Here is a 15,324-nt window from a genome sequence, read left to right as displayed (position 1 = left end):
TGGCCATTGAGTCTGCACGAACTCGCATATTAACAAGTACAAAGGCTCTCACTCACGAACTAACTCACTCACCTCCCTCATTTATTACACACGCTCTTCCACCCAAAGTCTTCCTTCGCGTCTGCCTTGGGTATAAATGCTTCAATATCAGCTCCTGACTTTGTTGTGCAAAAGCCTCCCCCGGTTCAAAACCACCCACTCAGATTCGTCGCGTACTTCGGGGCAAGAGAAAGATTGCAGGTCTTTGAACGGCACCGAGCGACTTCAGAGCCAACCCGCGAGTACCATCGCTGAGCCGCTGTAAACGCTGTCATTTGACCATATGTCTCTTTTGAGTTCAGAATGAGTTAAATGTTTGTCAACAGACAGGCTCGAAGTTTGGAATGCGAGATTGGAAGCGTGTCTCTGGTTCGGTTCCACAAATACAATAAATGAACCGCTGCCATTTGAGACAGAATTCATTCAGATTGCTAAACAGCCAGCCGGTCAGCGGGGAGCTGCCGCGCCAAATAAAATGAGCAGGACAACAAAACAGAGTTCAAAACAAAACGAAACACGGGTTTAAAAATGTGGTTTCATTTAAATGCATGCAGAAGGATAGTATCTAAAGTGAAACAAGGCTACGGAAACAAGAATCCTGAGTAACAAACACAATTCTGGAGGAACTCAGCAAGTCGGGCAGCGTCTATGGAAAAGAATAAACAGACGACGTTTCGGGCCAAGACGCTACATCAGGACTAAAAAAAAGAATGCTCTTTGAATCAAAACAATGCTTCTTTCCTTTTACCAATAACAGATTTGCAAAAAGCCAAGCGTCGACACAGACGGACTTACTTTCTGATACGAGATTGTGGTATGCAGAATTATTGAAGACGGAAAACCGATAGGAATCGAAAACAACACAAATACGTTATATGCAGATGTACACGCGCATCTATACAAAACCAATTTTATTTTGTCTAATTAAAATCTACAGTATATTGTATATTTAAAGGGGTCCTTCTAGGTGTGATGTTCTAATGTGATTATTATACCTGTGTACAAAGACTGACATGTACAAACCAACACAATCAAATCCAACACTCTTTACACACGCTCTCCCAAACAAGTTCCTCCCCTCTCCCCTCACATGCGCGTCCGACCCGTGTAATATATTGTTTTTTTTTAAAGTTTATCTAAACTAAATAACAGCAGCCGCCGGGTAAGCCAAAAACGCCTCAGTGCTGACAATTGCCATCTCAGCGTCAGTGTCCTTAACCCTGCCGTGAAGTCAATCACAGCAGAGGCGAATTGAATCAAGGCGGCTGAAACCCGCCATCACTTTCTCAAGTCTCCAAAGCCTCTGGGAAGAAAGTTTGTGGAGTGATTGTGTCCCGGTAATTCTGCCGGACTGTTTCTCGCCAGTGTCCGCGGGGAAGATGTTTCACGCAAGTACTGAGAATTTGCTGAGAGGTGCCTTGATATTGTGGCTGACATCGTCATCGTCTTCTTACTCTTACTTTACCATTTCAGAACAAGATGAAAGGTTTGTCATTAATATTTAATTTCTCATCTCACACCATCTTTAATAATAAAGATAATAATGTTAAACGGAATGAGGTCCAGGGGAAACGCACACTCGTACACCAACTACTTCCCCAAATGCGCCATTAATTCAAACCGAGAGGTTATAAAAGGCACTTTCAAATCCACGGGAAGATTTGGTTTAGTAACACATTTTTATTCGACACCTGAAAAACTCCGTTTTGATTTTAAAGCAGAGAGATATGCCCCGAAAACAAAATAATCACATCTGAGTATCCGTGCCTGAAGTCCAGCGGAGAAGTGGCGACCTGTTTCAGGTAAGCTCCTTCAAACGCTCCCCTTTTCTCCCAATTTCTCCCTGCCCTGCCATTAAACTGTTTTGTCCGATTCTTCTTCATGCATTGCTTCGACTAAGTTGCTTGTGTTGTGGTTCTGAAATGTATTCAAATTAAAGTTTCGGGGAAAGAACAAGTGAATTCCCTTTAACAATTTGGTGACAAAATACACTTTAACATGGCAACGGAGTTAAAATGACCAGATTCCTGCATTTCTGTCGGGGGCAGCTAATTACAAAGACTGCGTGTTTTTTTTTTCTGTAAATGAAAGTGGATCATTGTGACGGTGACGCATTATTCCTGTTTACCTGTGACGGTGTTGCGTTAAACCTGTATCCCACCGGTACCTGGGGCGATGTCAGACCTCTCTGACTGAATTGTGTTGCTTACTGTGTGAAGCAGAGACCAGTGCGCAGTGTTGTCTGGAACTGATGCCGAACCTGAATTTAGTTGGCTGAAAATGCGGGTTTTAAAGTTCAAAGTAAATTTATTGTCGAAGTATATATATGTCACCATATACAACCCGGAGATTCGTTTTCTTGCGGGCAATCACAGTAAATACATAAAACAATCGAGTCAATGAAGGACCGCACCCAATAGGGGGAACAACAACCAACGTGCAGGAAAAAAAAGCAACACTGTGCAAATACAAAGCGAAAGAGGAAAATAAGAAATAAATAAGCAATAAATATTAAGAACATAAGATGAAGAGTACTTGAAGTAAGTCCGTTTCAGTGGGAACAGTCAAGGATGGGCAAGGGAAGTTGAGTGAAGTTATCCCCTCTGATTCAATGTGCTGATTTTGCTTTCTGTAGCAATACAGACTGTGGAATTCTGTAGTGCTGGCTGGACAAGGTGCAGTTAGTTTCCTTGCCTGTGAATCAAGTTGGAATGCACAGTTTAATATGGGTGAATTACTTGGCCATGATAACTGGGTTTGGACCAAGGTGATAATAGAAAGCATCTGCTCCACAAAGGTAGTGCTTGTAAACAGAGAAAGGCAGTGTTCACATCCTATGTCCATTATAAACAGTGCAGATATTTCACAATGTTCTTGAAAAATACTGTTTTAACTTGATTCCTAATAATTGCTTTAAAATATTAAAAATGCATGAACTCATTTCTATGCAATCTATCAAAAGCTCAGTATGCCAAACATTGCTGAATTAATTAAGGTCAGATTTATTTCAATGTCAGCATTTAAGAGACATTTGGGTAGGCGGGGGTATGGAGAGCTAGAGTCCTGGTGCAGGTTGACGGGAGTACACACTTTAAATGGTTAGCATGCACCAGATGGGGTGAAGGGCCTGCTTTTGTGGTGGACTTTTCCAAGACTTTATATTTAAGGCTTGATGATTAGTGGGGCAGGCTCTGAGGATCAGATGGCTTATGGTTGCTCTTATTTCGAATGTCCATAGTATACACACAGTGGCCATTTTATTAGGTATCTACGGTACCTAATAAGGTGGCCAGTAAGTGTATGTTTGTGGTCTTCTGCTGCTGTAGCACATCCACCTCACGGTACAATGTGTCGTGCATTCGAAGGTGCGCTCCAGCACGGCACTGTTGTAATGTGTGGTTGTTTGAGTTACTGTCACCTTCCTGCCTGCTTGAACCGGTCTGGTCATTCTTTTCTGACCTCTCTCATTAACTGAGAGGGGAGATAGTATGCAGAATTATGAGGGGTATAGAGAAGGTAAATGCAGGCAGGTTTTTTTTCCCACTGAGGTTGGGTGAAAGTACAACTAGAGGTCATTGGCTCAGGGAGAAAGCTGAAAATTTTCAGGGGAACATGAGGGGGATCTTCTTCACTCAGAGGGTGGTGAGAGTGTGGAACGAGCTGCCAGCGTAAGTGGTGGATGCGGGTGCAATTTCAATAGCTAAGAGAAATTTGGATAAGTACATGGTTGGGAGGGGTGTGGAGGACTATGGTCCGCATGCAGGTCGGTGGGACTAAGCAGATTAATAGGTCAGCATGGATTAGATGGGTCAAAGGGCCTGTTACTGCACTGTACTGTTCTATGGCTGTATGGCAAAGCATTTTCACCCACAGAACTGCCACTCACTCGAAGTTTTTTTTTTGTTTTTCAAATCATTCTCTATAAACAAGACTCTTGAGTTCACATTGTGAGTGATATCGCCCACCCCCGGGAGCAGTAGATATTTCTAAGGGGGAGGTAAAGATAAAGGCGGGGCAAATAAACAATCACAGGCTTAATTTTAAAAATGAATGACTTATTATAAGGATTTGATCCTCAGTGCCTCGTAATTGATTAGAGTGACCATGTAATCACCTCAACTTTTGCTGACCCACCATTCTCTTAGACTTTGGTTGAAGCATGTTATAGTTGTTGAAAAGCAATGTGATGCTTCTGTATTTGGCTTATAATGAGAAATCTGGACAGAAGAGTGGTGTTATTTCTTATTGTCATTCACTATTGTAGTAGTGTTAGTGAGTACAATTCTCATACTCTAATCACACACTATTCCTGTGAATTAGGTTATGGCATTAAATGGGGTAAAGTTCAGAGTCGACCCTTTCTGATGGTCTTGACCACATTTCTCTAGCCCATGGCCCAATGTAGATATTGCTGCCCCACTTTATTTACCTTCAGGTCAAATTTTGCCTGAGCTATGATGATGTCATAACTTTCCCTTGTATTGAGAGCTGGGCATTTAAATTGTCCAAATAGCATATTGTACCTTGCACTAGGGACCTGGGCACTGCTGCAGTGAAAGGCTCTGGGTCTAGAACTCACCATCCAGTGACTCAGTCCGGGCCCAGATTTCACTGCCCAGCCCGAAACCACTCTCAATTTCTCCGAATTGGCTAGGCACCCAGTCCAATCCAACCTCTCACCCGGGCCACTCGTACAGGCATCAGAACTCGTTTGCCTTGACTTCTCCTCTCCGAATGGCTCATTCCATCTGCATTGATACTGCAATGTACCGGCGTGGTTCATCCCTCAAATTCGCTGGGCCTTTGCTCGCCTCTTCAGTGTTTGTGGTGATAATTTACTACCAATTACTTCAGAAAAGTTGTTATTAGTATTACTTTCAGTCACATTTCTTGCCTATTGAACTACCAGTGAGCTGTCACACGAGTTAGGTAGCACCATGTTGAACCGGAAGTTTAAGGGGTGTGTGGATGCTTCATTCAGTAATCAACTCAAAAATATCAGGCGTGACATTACTTACCTGTCAGAATTATTTTCAAAGCTTAATGAAATCAATCTTCAATTGCGAGGAAATGATGTGAACCTTATCAAAGACATATCAATCATCTGCATATCTAAGTTAACCCTACTTAAGTGCAACATTGGCCATTGCGACCTTTTACATTTTCTGAGCCTCTCTGAATTGCAAGAGGAAGAGTAGCCTACCTGAATGAGCTGCATTAAGACATGTCAGGGATATTTCAGGATCTTCTCTCGGTCCAAGTTCCAGATTAGGTAATAAATCCATTCCTGAACACAATTGTAATGAGGGATTAACAGGAAGGTTGGAGGAGGAACTGACTTCACTACAAAATGTCTTTGAGCTGCAGCTGAAGTTCAGAGATCCATATCAAGACTTTTGGTTACGGAATGAAATCTCTGAATGCTACGTGGATAAAGGTCAAGATGTTCTTTGTTGCCTTTCCAACATCATATTTAGTAGAGCATGGTTTCAGTGCAGTTGCCCATCTTCTTTCAAACAACAAACAGACTGCAAATTGCTGAACATGGGGATCTGACACTCCTGCGTGACATTCAGCCTGACGTTGAAAAGCTGATACCACTGCACCAAGCCCATCCATCTTACTGAATTTGCAATTCCTATTTTCTTTCACTGTGCATCGTAAATCAAAATTCTTTCTGGTTTTTATGTTATGCCCGGAACAGGACAGGGGTTGCTGGGGATGTGGTCTAGGAGCCAAAGAGGCAGAAACCCAAAAATGTTTGGGAATCATTGCTCTAGAGACTGTTGTGCATTTATATTAAATATATATAAATACATAAATATCCCAGGAGATCAACAGTTTCTGAGATACTCAAATCACCCTGTCTGACACCAACAATCATTCCACTGTCACAGTCACTTAGATCACAGTTCTTCCCCTTTTATTGATATTTATTTAGTGATACAGTGTGGAATTGGCCTTTCCGGCCCTTTGAGCCATCTGCCACAGCAACCCCACAATCCTGATTAACCCTAACCTGACTACGGGACAATTACAATGGCCAGTTTATCTACATAGTATGCCTTTGGGCTGTGGGAGGAAATCAGATTACCTGGGGAAAACCCATGCATTCTACAGGGAGGATTTATAGAACGGTGCTGGAATTGGAATTGAACTCCAAACTCCAGAATGCCTTAAGCTGTAATAGCATCGCATTAACTGTTGTGGCACCATGATGCCCTGTCACCAACAATCAATCCACAATCAAAGTCACTTGGACCACATTTCTACCCCTTTCTGATGTTTGGTTTGAACAACAACAGAACCTCTTGACCATGTCTGCATGCTTCTGTGCATTGAGTAGCTGGCACATGGTTGATTAGATATTTGCAATACCAAGCAGGTGTACAGGTGTATCAAAGTGGTCACTGAGTATATACTCCGGTAGAGTCATAGTGTCTTAGACTACTACAGCACAGGAACAGGCCCTTCAATCTATCTAATCTATGCCAGCTCTTATTCTGCATAGCATGAACCATAGCCCTCCATATCCTCCCACCCATGTATTTATAAATATTAATTTATTAACTTTTATAATATACTTACTCTTACCCATATTTCACCAGAATATATGGATCCCAGATCGGACTGAACAGCCACTGGAGGACCCACCTATAGATAACCTGTTAGGATAAAATCATACTCATCTCACACTATAAACATGTATATTGTCACATATACAGTCGGTGGCCACTTTTTGGTACAGGAAATATGAATAAAGTGGCCACTGATTATACATATGACAATTAATTTAACTTAACAAAACCTTGTAAGCTGTGTAACTGTGCTGACTGTGTAGAAATGGATAATTACATACTGGCAGCAAGTCTTCCGTGACCAACAATGCCCTTCAATTACAACTCATTCAGCCATGCTGCTGGCTGGCTTTTCAATTGTGCCAATTCTTTACCTTGCTGGAAATCACACCAACACTTGGAAGTATAAATGTCTGCAGAGCTCTGCATTTTCTTATGAAGAAGAAATGTGAAGACTCTGTTTGTTACACCTGCTTTACAAATGCATCCATCTGTTGCATTGCATCTGATAATTTATTATTTTTATTATATTCTTTTGTACTTGCATACTTTATTGTCATTTACACATTGGTTGTTTGTCTGTCCTGTTACCTGCAGCCTTTCATTGATTCTATCGTGTTTCTTGGATTTACTGTGTATGCCTGCAAGAAAATTAATCACAGGGTTGTATATGGTGATATATATGTACTTTGATAATACATTTACTTTAAACCTGGAAATTTAAACTTTTTGTACTTTGAAATATTAGCACATTTGGGATGGAGTAGTGCGGAAGGGGGCGGGGATAACTCAGCTTTACTGACTTCTAACTGGATTAGCATTTTTTAAAATTTATCAGCAGTTTTGCATTTTTACTTGGAACAATTTAAGGAATCTGCTAATCTATAAATGATGAGGTTGGAGCAATTCCATGTGGCTTCCCAAACATTACTGACATTTGCAGAAAGATTGCGCTAATATCACGCTGAAGCCAAGCTAACCAGTGATAAATTACAGTGTTACAGTAACTTCCTTGGCTATGATCTATCCGTATTTTCACTCTTACCCGATGTAATTCTTCACACCAGTGAAAGCAGGAATGATAACAGAGATAAGCTATGTCAATTAATAGCAGTTGTCATGTATTGCATTCCAGCCATTGAGAATGCTTTCAAGATCCTGAATACAGAACGCCACCTGCAGCAACTCAGATGCTGCATTCAGTCGGTAGCCACCAGACCACAAAATACTCAAAAACCATTCATCTTACACGGGATAACATTCATTCATAGTGCCCCCAGACCCCTGGATAAGGAATGGGTGACACAGTCAGAATTCCTGGTTTTGATCACCATCCAGAAATCTCTGCTGGAGAAGTACTTTGCTTTTGACATTGTATAAACATAGGGCTGGCATCAGCTGCAAAGTGCACCAATGCAAGACTCCAAAAGCACATTTGTCTTTCCTTGCTCACAAAGGACCATTTGTCAGGATAAAAGAAAGCTGTTGGCTTCCATTCAACTCAATTTAGCAAGTAATGAGCAGAAAATTGGTAAATAAATTCTTAGATATAGTTAGATTCAGGGGAAAAAAACTTCTTCAAACTTTTATATCGAGCCAGATTGTAAATGTATTCATTTGGATTTATGAATGAATCTGATTTACTTTGGTGCAATGAAATTGAATTGATTCTGTATTTCCCATGAGATATTTAATCCTGATTCCAGTAACAACCAACAGTGATGTAAAATCAGGAATTCACTACACAGCTCGAGCACCATTCAAATAGATCATGGCTGATTGCATTTCAATTCAATTTACTTGGCTGTGTTGCATACCTTTTGACAGCCTTATTTAAAAATATTATCAAGCTTAGTCTTAAATATATCACTGTACCCCTCACTCCATCTCTTACGAATGAGACCATCCTATTGCCAAAAAATATATATTCTCTAATATGAAATATACTAAGAGTTAAGGTTTCCATCCTGTTGGATTGTGTTTGTTATTGTGAAACATGGATGAACATAAACTGGAACATGAAGTTAACTCACTGAAAACTTCAAGCAGGACTTATTTTTTTAGATGATGTCTAGCCAGCCAATTTGACCTTGCACAGTTATAAATTTCTACTCATGGAGTTATGAATAGGGGGTTATTATTGGTGTTTCTATTGGTGGAATTTTGAATAGAGGGTTATTATCTTTTTTTTAATTAGTGGAGTTTTGAATGGATTACTGTTGGTGTTTCTATTGGTGGAGATTTGAATGGAGTGTTATTATTGGTGTTTCTATTATTGGAATTTTGAATGAGAGTTGTTATCGGTGTTTCTATTGTTGGCAATCTGAATGGAAGGTTATTATTGGTGTTTTTATTGATGGAATTTTGAATGAAGAGTTATTATTGGTTTTCCTATTGGTGGAGTTTTGAATGGAGGATTACTATTGTTGTTTCTATTGATGGGGATTTGAATGGAGGGATTTTTATTTTTATGTTGTAGTTATATTTGAATGATTGCTTTTAGATTTTTTGAAGGAGGGAAAAAGATGGAAGATGAAAACAGTTTTTCCAGCAACTAAGTATGCAAATACTTAATTTAAGCAATTTCAACGTTTGAAGAACAGTTTCTTCCTGTCTGCCATCAGAGTTCTGAACATAGAATGAACTTATTAACATAACATTACTATTTTTGCTCTCTTTTATCACTGTTTATTTATTTTTGTATATATTTCTTATTGTAATTTATAGTATATTTATGCATTGCGCTGTACTGTTGCTACAAAACAACAAATTTTATGACATACAGAATTATGCGAATGTCTTAGAAAGTAACAAACAATGTTGCTGGCAGAGGTGTAAATCGAATTATAGAACAGTAGTCTGATAGTATATTTAACAATTATGTGAGATGAGGTTCAAGAAAAAGAAGTTAAACTCTGTAGAGTAACCTTAATAAAACGGGAGCAGGAGTTAATCATGCAATGGGACAAAGCTGACATACCAAGGGTTATTGAAATGTGGGTACAGGAAAAGCAAAGCTGGGGATAAAACAATGCAGAGAAAAATATATTTAGAAAATATTCTGAGGAAGACGGAGGAGCTGGAACATAAGCACTTATGGAGGATAATGTAAATTGGGGAATAAAGTGTGCCTCTTTAATCAATTAAAATTAGAATCTGTTGAGGTTGATATAAATCATCAATCACGTAAGTAGCCATAATTGTTTTGGGCAAGGTTAGTCACTCCTGTAAAGGTCTGAGTTTAGTATATCCAATATTCTAAGATTAACATCTAATGAGAATTGATCTGGATGTGTCACCTCCTCGGGCCCTCTAACAGGCTATAGTTTCTTCACTTTCTTCCTCTCCTGTCATCACAGTGTTTCTTAAGACATTTTCCACTTCGCTTATCATTCGAATCGATCCACTGATGATGCAATAGTATCTGGCCTCCACCCTGTCCCGTCCCACCTGGAAAATGGAGTTTAATATTCCAAGCTGCTGTTTATAGACTCAGTATGGCATTTAACACCATCATACCCCAGAAATTGGTAGGGAAACTGTCCTTGCTGGGTCTCAACACCTCCCTCTATAACTGGATACTGGACTTCTTAACAGAACGGCCACAGTTAATCTGTATGGGCAGCAATGTCTCATGTCCTATCACGCTGAACATTGGTGCTCTCCAAGGCTGTGTGCTCTGCCTGCTGCTGTTCACACTGCCGATGCACGACTGTGTCACAGGATCCAGCTCAAACTGTGTCATCAAGTTTGCGGATGACACAACCTTGGTGGGCCTTATCAAGAATGATAACGCAGTGGAGGAAGTGGAGCAGCTGGTGAGTTGGTGTGAGAAGAGCAACCTAAGCCTGAACGTGGAAAAGAACATGGAAATGACTGTAGACTTCAGGAAGGTGTAGATGAAGCATCCCCCTCTGAGAATATGTAGCTCCTCTGTAGAGCGAGTGAAGTGCACCAAGTTCTTGGGCATTCAAGTCATGGATGATCTCACCTGGTCCCTTAATATCACCCCCCAGAACAAGAAGGCACAGCAGTGCCTCCACTTCCTAACAAGATTGAGGCAAGAAAAGCCTCCACCTCCCACCACCATCTTAACTGCATTTTACATGAGCACCATTGAGAGTGTGCTGACAAGTTCATCTCCATCTGGTATGGGGGCAGTTGAGCATTGGACTGGACACCCCTACAAAGGACAGTGAGAACAGCTAAGAGGATCATAGGGGGTTCTCTACTATCCATCTAGGACGTTTATCAGGAGCACTGGGTACACTTGGCCCTTAGTACTATTAAGGATCCCGCCCATCCATCCAGCATCCTCTTTGACTTTCTACCATCAGGAGTGAGACTGATGCATAAGAACAAAAATGGTCAGGATGGAAAGTACAAGATTGTAGTTTCTTCTCTCAGGCATTTCGGCATTTGAAGTGTCTCTGGTTAATCTGTTCTGTACCTTACAATATTTACTTTACGCACTTTAGTTTGTTATTTATGTGTGATTCACCTGTAGCTTTTATCCCATTCTTCATAAATTATTGAGTGTAGCTTTTATCCTTTTCTTCATAAGTTATGTGTATTAGTGTGCTTTACAGCCTGGTTCAGTGAAAAGGTGTTCTGTTTAATGGTATACATGTATATACCGGTAGTTAAATGATAATAAACCTCACTTGACTTGATTTTCTTCCACATGTTCTGATACTCAGAAAAGAGCCATTCAGTGAATGTCCATGTGGAATCTTGAGTGGCTTCCACTTTATTTAATTGATTCCAGTGGTCAACAATATCAATCCTCCTTCAGAGCATGTGTAATTTCCAACTTATTGCAGATCAGAAACTCATGGTAGTTTAGTCATAATTTGACATGATCTTTTTCATATCAATGCATCACACCTGTAGTGGACAATTACTAACTAAAATAAATTCAGAGAGCAGATTAGATCATCCTTTTGCAGAGCAACACCTTAAGATTATCTTGAGAGTCCTTAAGATCATCATCATTATGTGCCATGTTGTATGATGTGGGCGATCATCATCTCATGACTATGATTGTTCTTGGCAAATTTTCTATAGAAGTGATTTGCTATTGCCTTCTCCTTACAAGATGGGTGACCCCAGCCATTATCAATACTCTTCAGAGATTGCCTGCTTGGCGTCAATGATCGCATAACTAGGGCTTGTGGTATGCACCAGTTGCTCTTAATGCTGTCCGCTACCTGCTCCCATGGCTTTTATATGACTCTGATTAACGTGGGGGCTAATCAGGTACTACACCTTGACCAAGGATGACCTGCAGGCTAGCAGAGGGAAGGAGTGCTTTACACCTCCTTTGATAGAGATGCATCACCACCCTGCCACCTAATGTCTTTAAGAATAACAATGAAACCCATCCTAAATATTCTGTCTTCTTGGCATTGGGCAGATGATACAAAGGTTTGAAATAACACACCACCCAGCTCAAGGAAAATGTCTACTCTGCGGTTATGAATATTAAATGGTTCCTTAGTACAATAAGATAGACTTTTATCCTCACAATGTATCTTGTTATAACTTGAACCTAATTGTTTACCTGTACTGCACCTTTGCTGTAGCTGTAACACTTTATTCTGCATTACCTTGTTCTACTTCAATAACCTGTGTAATTACTTGAAACGTATGAACAGTATGCAAGACAAACTTTTCATTGTATCTCTGTACATTCGTTCATTACGTGGTGTGTTATATGATGTGGGCGATTATGGTCTTGGATCGTTTTTGGCAAATTTTTCTGCTGAAGTAGTTTGCAATTGTCTTCTTCTGGGCAGTGTCTTTACAATACAAGTGACTCCAGCCATTATCAATATTCTTTAGAGATTGTCTGCCTGGCCTCAGTGGTCGCATAACCAGGACTTGTGATCTGCACCAGCTGCTCATACGACCATCCACCTCCTGCTCCCATGGCTTCACTTGACCTTGATCGGGGAGAGGGGGTGGTGCTAAGTAGGTGCTACACCTTGCTCAAGGGGGACCTTCAAGCTAACAGAGGGGAGGAGTGCCTTACACATCCTTTGCTAGAGATTTCTACCCTGCCTCCCGCTACCTTGGTACATGTGACAATAATAAACTAATTCCAATTCCAGTTCCAATTTTAACTTCTATTTCTCCATCCGCTTTCCAAACTAATCTCTCTGTCTGTGGAAAGATGCAGGATAACATGTTTCACCGGCAATGCAAGTTTCAGAAACAACATCTTATCCTGCATTTTGCCATTTTGAAGCCTTCTGTATACAATATTGAATCTCCAATTCCAGGTAACTTGCGCTTTTTTTTCTGTTTGTAATTGACTAGCCACTTCTTCCAGTAGTTTTTTTTTCTTAATTTTGGCTTAACTTTTCTTTCTCCATTACTTTTATGATTGTTCTAATTTAGAGATTCTGCACAGTAGCAGGCCTTTCTGGCCTAATGAGCCTGCATTGCCCAACTACACTAATAACCCAATAACACAATGAAACTACTAACCCATATGTTTTTGGATTATGTGAAGAAATTAGAGCACCCAGAGGAAAACAATGTGGGTCGTGGGAATATACAAACTCCCTACGGTCTGTGGCAGAATTGAACTTGGCCTACTAGCATTATTCTAGCATGATGCTAACAGTCATGCTGCCATGCCATTCCAAATATATCCTGCTGACATGCACCATGCCCACATTATTAACAACATATAACACTGACTGAAAAGTATAATCTGCTTCTAACTACTGCATTGTCCATTTGGTCTCAGCCTATCAGAGGTATTTCCTTTGCTCTAGCCATTCTTTACTCACCTCCTCTACTTACTGAAAACAAGTCTTCCTCTTTGTCTGTTTTGAAACCTGTCTTGGACCTAACATATTAACTCTGTTTCTTTTATCTCTGACCTTCTGAGTGTTTCCAGCATTTTATTTTTTAATAGTGAACTTACAGCTTTTATCTGGCTTGTCTTTGACTGCACAGGGATTACAAAGAAAGGTACCTATTGCCTCATATCTACTGTGTCTCCTTGGGTAATTATAAAACCAAAGATCTATATTAAAATTAATATAAAGTACTAGCACATTTAGGTTTGCATATGGGCTTCACAATTCTTTAACCCTTCACCTAACGGTGAAGCTTCCCATCCTGCTTCACAATTAAAATTTTACATCTATTCCCAAATAGATGCTCAAGTGGGATTTATCAATAGGGATTCCTCTGACAGGAAAGAAGAAAATAGCCCAAGGAAGGGGTTGGGGTGAGATTCACCACTGCCCAGTAGACTGTGAACTTAGTCCTAGGTTTGAAGTCTTTGAACACTCTTTTCCTCAGGTGACCAAAGGCTGTTTGAGCAAACTGGAGGTGGTGATTAATTTCATCCCTGACCTCTGCTGAGAGATGGCTCCTGATTTCTGGAAAGTGACTCCTTCAGTTCTGGTCATCATAATGTATAACGTATATGGAGGCACTGGAGGAGATGAAGAGATGATTAGTGTGAGTGATGCTTGAACTGCAGGATAAAGAAAATGGATTTCTTACCTCTTTAAAAAAGAAGGGCTTCAAAACAAAAATAGAATTTGATAGGTGGTGTAATAAATGCATTTAAAATTATGGAAGGTGTTGATGGATTGGATTCAGAATCATAATCAGAATCCGGTTTATTATAACTGGCATATGTCGTGAAATTTGTTAACTTTGTGATAGCAGTAATATGCAATACATAATAAATGTAGCAAAACACTGAACTACAGTAAGTGTGTGTGTATATATATAAGAGTTAAAATAAGTAGTGCAAAAACAGAAATAAAAATATAGTGGGGTAGTGTTTATGGGTTCAATGTCCATTCATAAATTAAATGGCAGAGGGGAAGAAGCTGTTCCTGATTGTGTGCCTTCAGGCTCCTGTACTTACTTCCCAATGGTAACAATGAGAAGAGGGCATGGCCTGGGAGGTGGGGGTCCTTAATGATGGACACTACCTTTCTGAGGCACTGCTCCTTAAAGGCGACTTGGATACTATGGAAGCCTGTATGGAAGATCATAATTTGAAAGCATCAATATAAAATAGCTGGACACAGAACATGTGGGAAGAACTCAGGTCAGGCAGCATCTATGGAAATAAAGAAACAGTTGATGTTTTGGGCCGAGGTGAGTTCCTCCAGCATTTTGTGTGTGTTGCTCTGGATTTCCAGCTTCTGCAGAATTTCTCATGATTATAACTACTAAAAAATCCAGTAAAGAATTCAGAAGCAGCTGCTTTTTCCATAGTGATGAGAATAAACCTGCAGATCTTGCTATCACAGATAGTTATTGAAATAAGCAGATTAAAAGGAGTCTGGACAAGCATACGAGGAAGAAAGATGTAGATGAGAAAAATATGGGGGAGAAAGCCTAGTCAAGTATCATGCTGAAATGAACTGATTGGGTCAAAAGACCTTCATCAAATGTTGATTGCATTTTGAATGGTGCCCATCTCATGAAATTCTGCTGTCAACAAGGAATTCCTTCATCTGGAATGCACTGGGAATTTAATGATAGCTTTTTGAGTTGAGGATCAACATCTTTCATACATACCATGTCCAGCAGAGAGTTTAATAAATTAGAGTATAGCCTTTCTGACAAGTTCTCAAGGTTAGAATCTTGCTTGGGATGGATGTTAATTCTCATCTCACCACTTAGAAAGCTAGATTTACTGTTTAGATTCTGTTACCTGGGAATC

General features: G+C 40.1%; 1 protein-coding gene across 1 annotated transcript in view; it reads left to right on the top strand.

The window, feature by feature from the left end:
- The first annotated feature begins 1,168 nt into the window (after positions 1–1,168).
- The window catches only part of ccbe1 (collagen and calcium binding EGF domains 1), a 385,149-nt gene continuing 370,993 nt past the window's right edge, over positions 1,169–15,324 (top strand). Inside the window, exons 1-2 of the mRNA XM_073064183.1 lie at positions 1,169–1,525; positions 1,758–1,841. Coding sequence (XP_072920284.1) covers positions 1,419–1,525; positions 1,758–1,841 — 191 coding nt within the window. The 5' untranslated portion in view covers positions 1,169–1,418. The remainder of the gene's footprint in view (positions 1,526–1,757; positions 1,842–15,324) is intronic.

The sequence above is a fragment of the Hemitrygon akajei genome, chromosome 13 (genome assembly GCF_048418815.1).
Source record: "Hemitrygon akajei chromosome 13, sHemAka1.3, whole genome shotgun sequence".
Lineage (NCBI taxonomy): Eukaryota > Metazoa > Chordata > Chondrichthyes > Myliobatiformes > Dasyatidae > Hemitrygon > Hemitrygon akajei.
The sequence above is the reverse complement of the archived record's forward strand: the minus strand, read 5'-3'. Positions and strand labels throughout refer to the sequence as shown.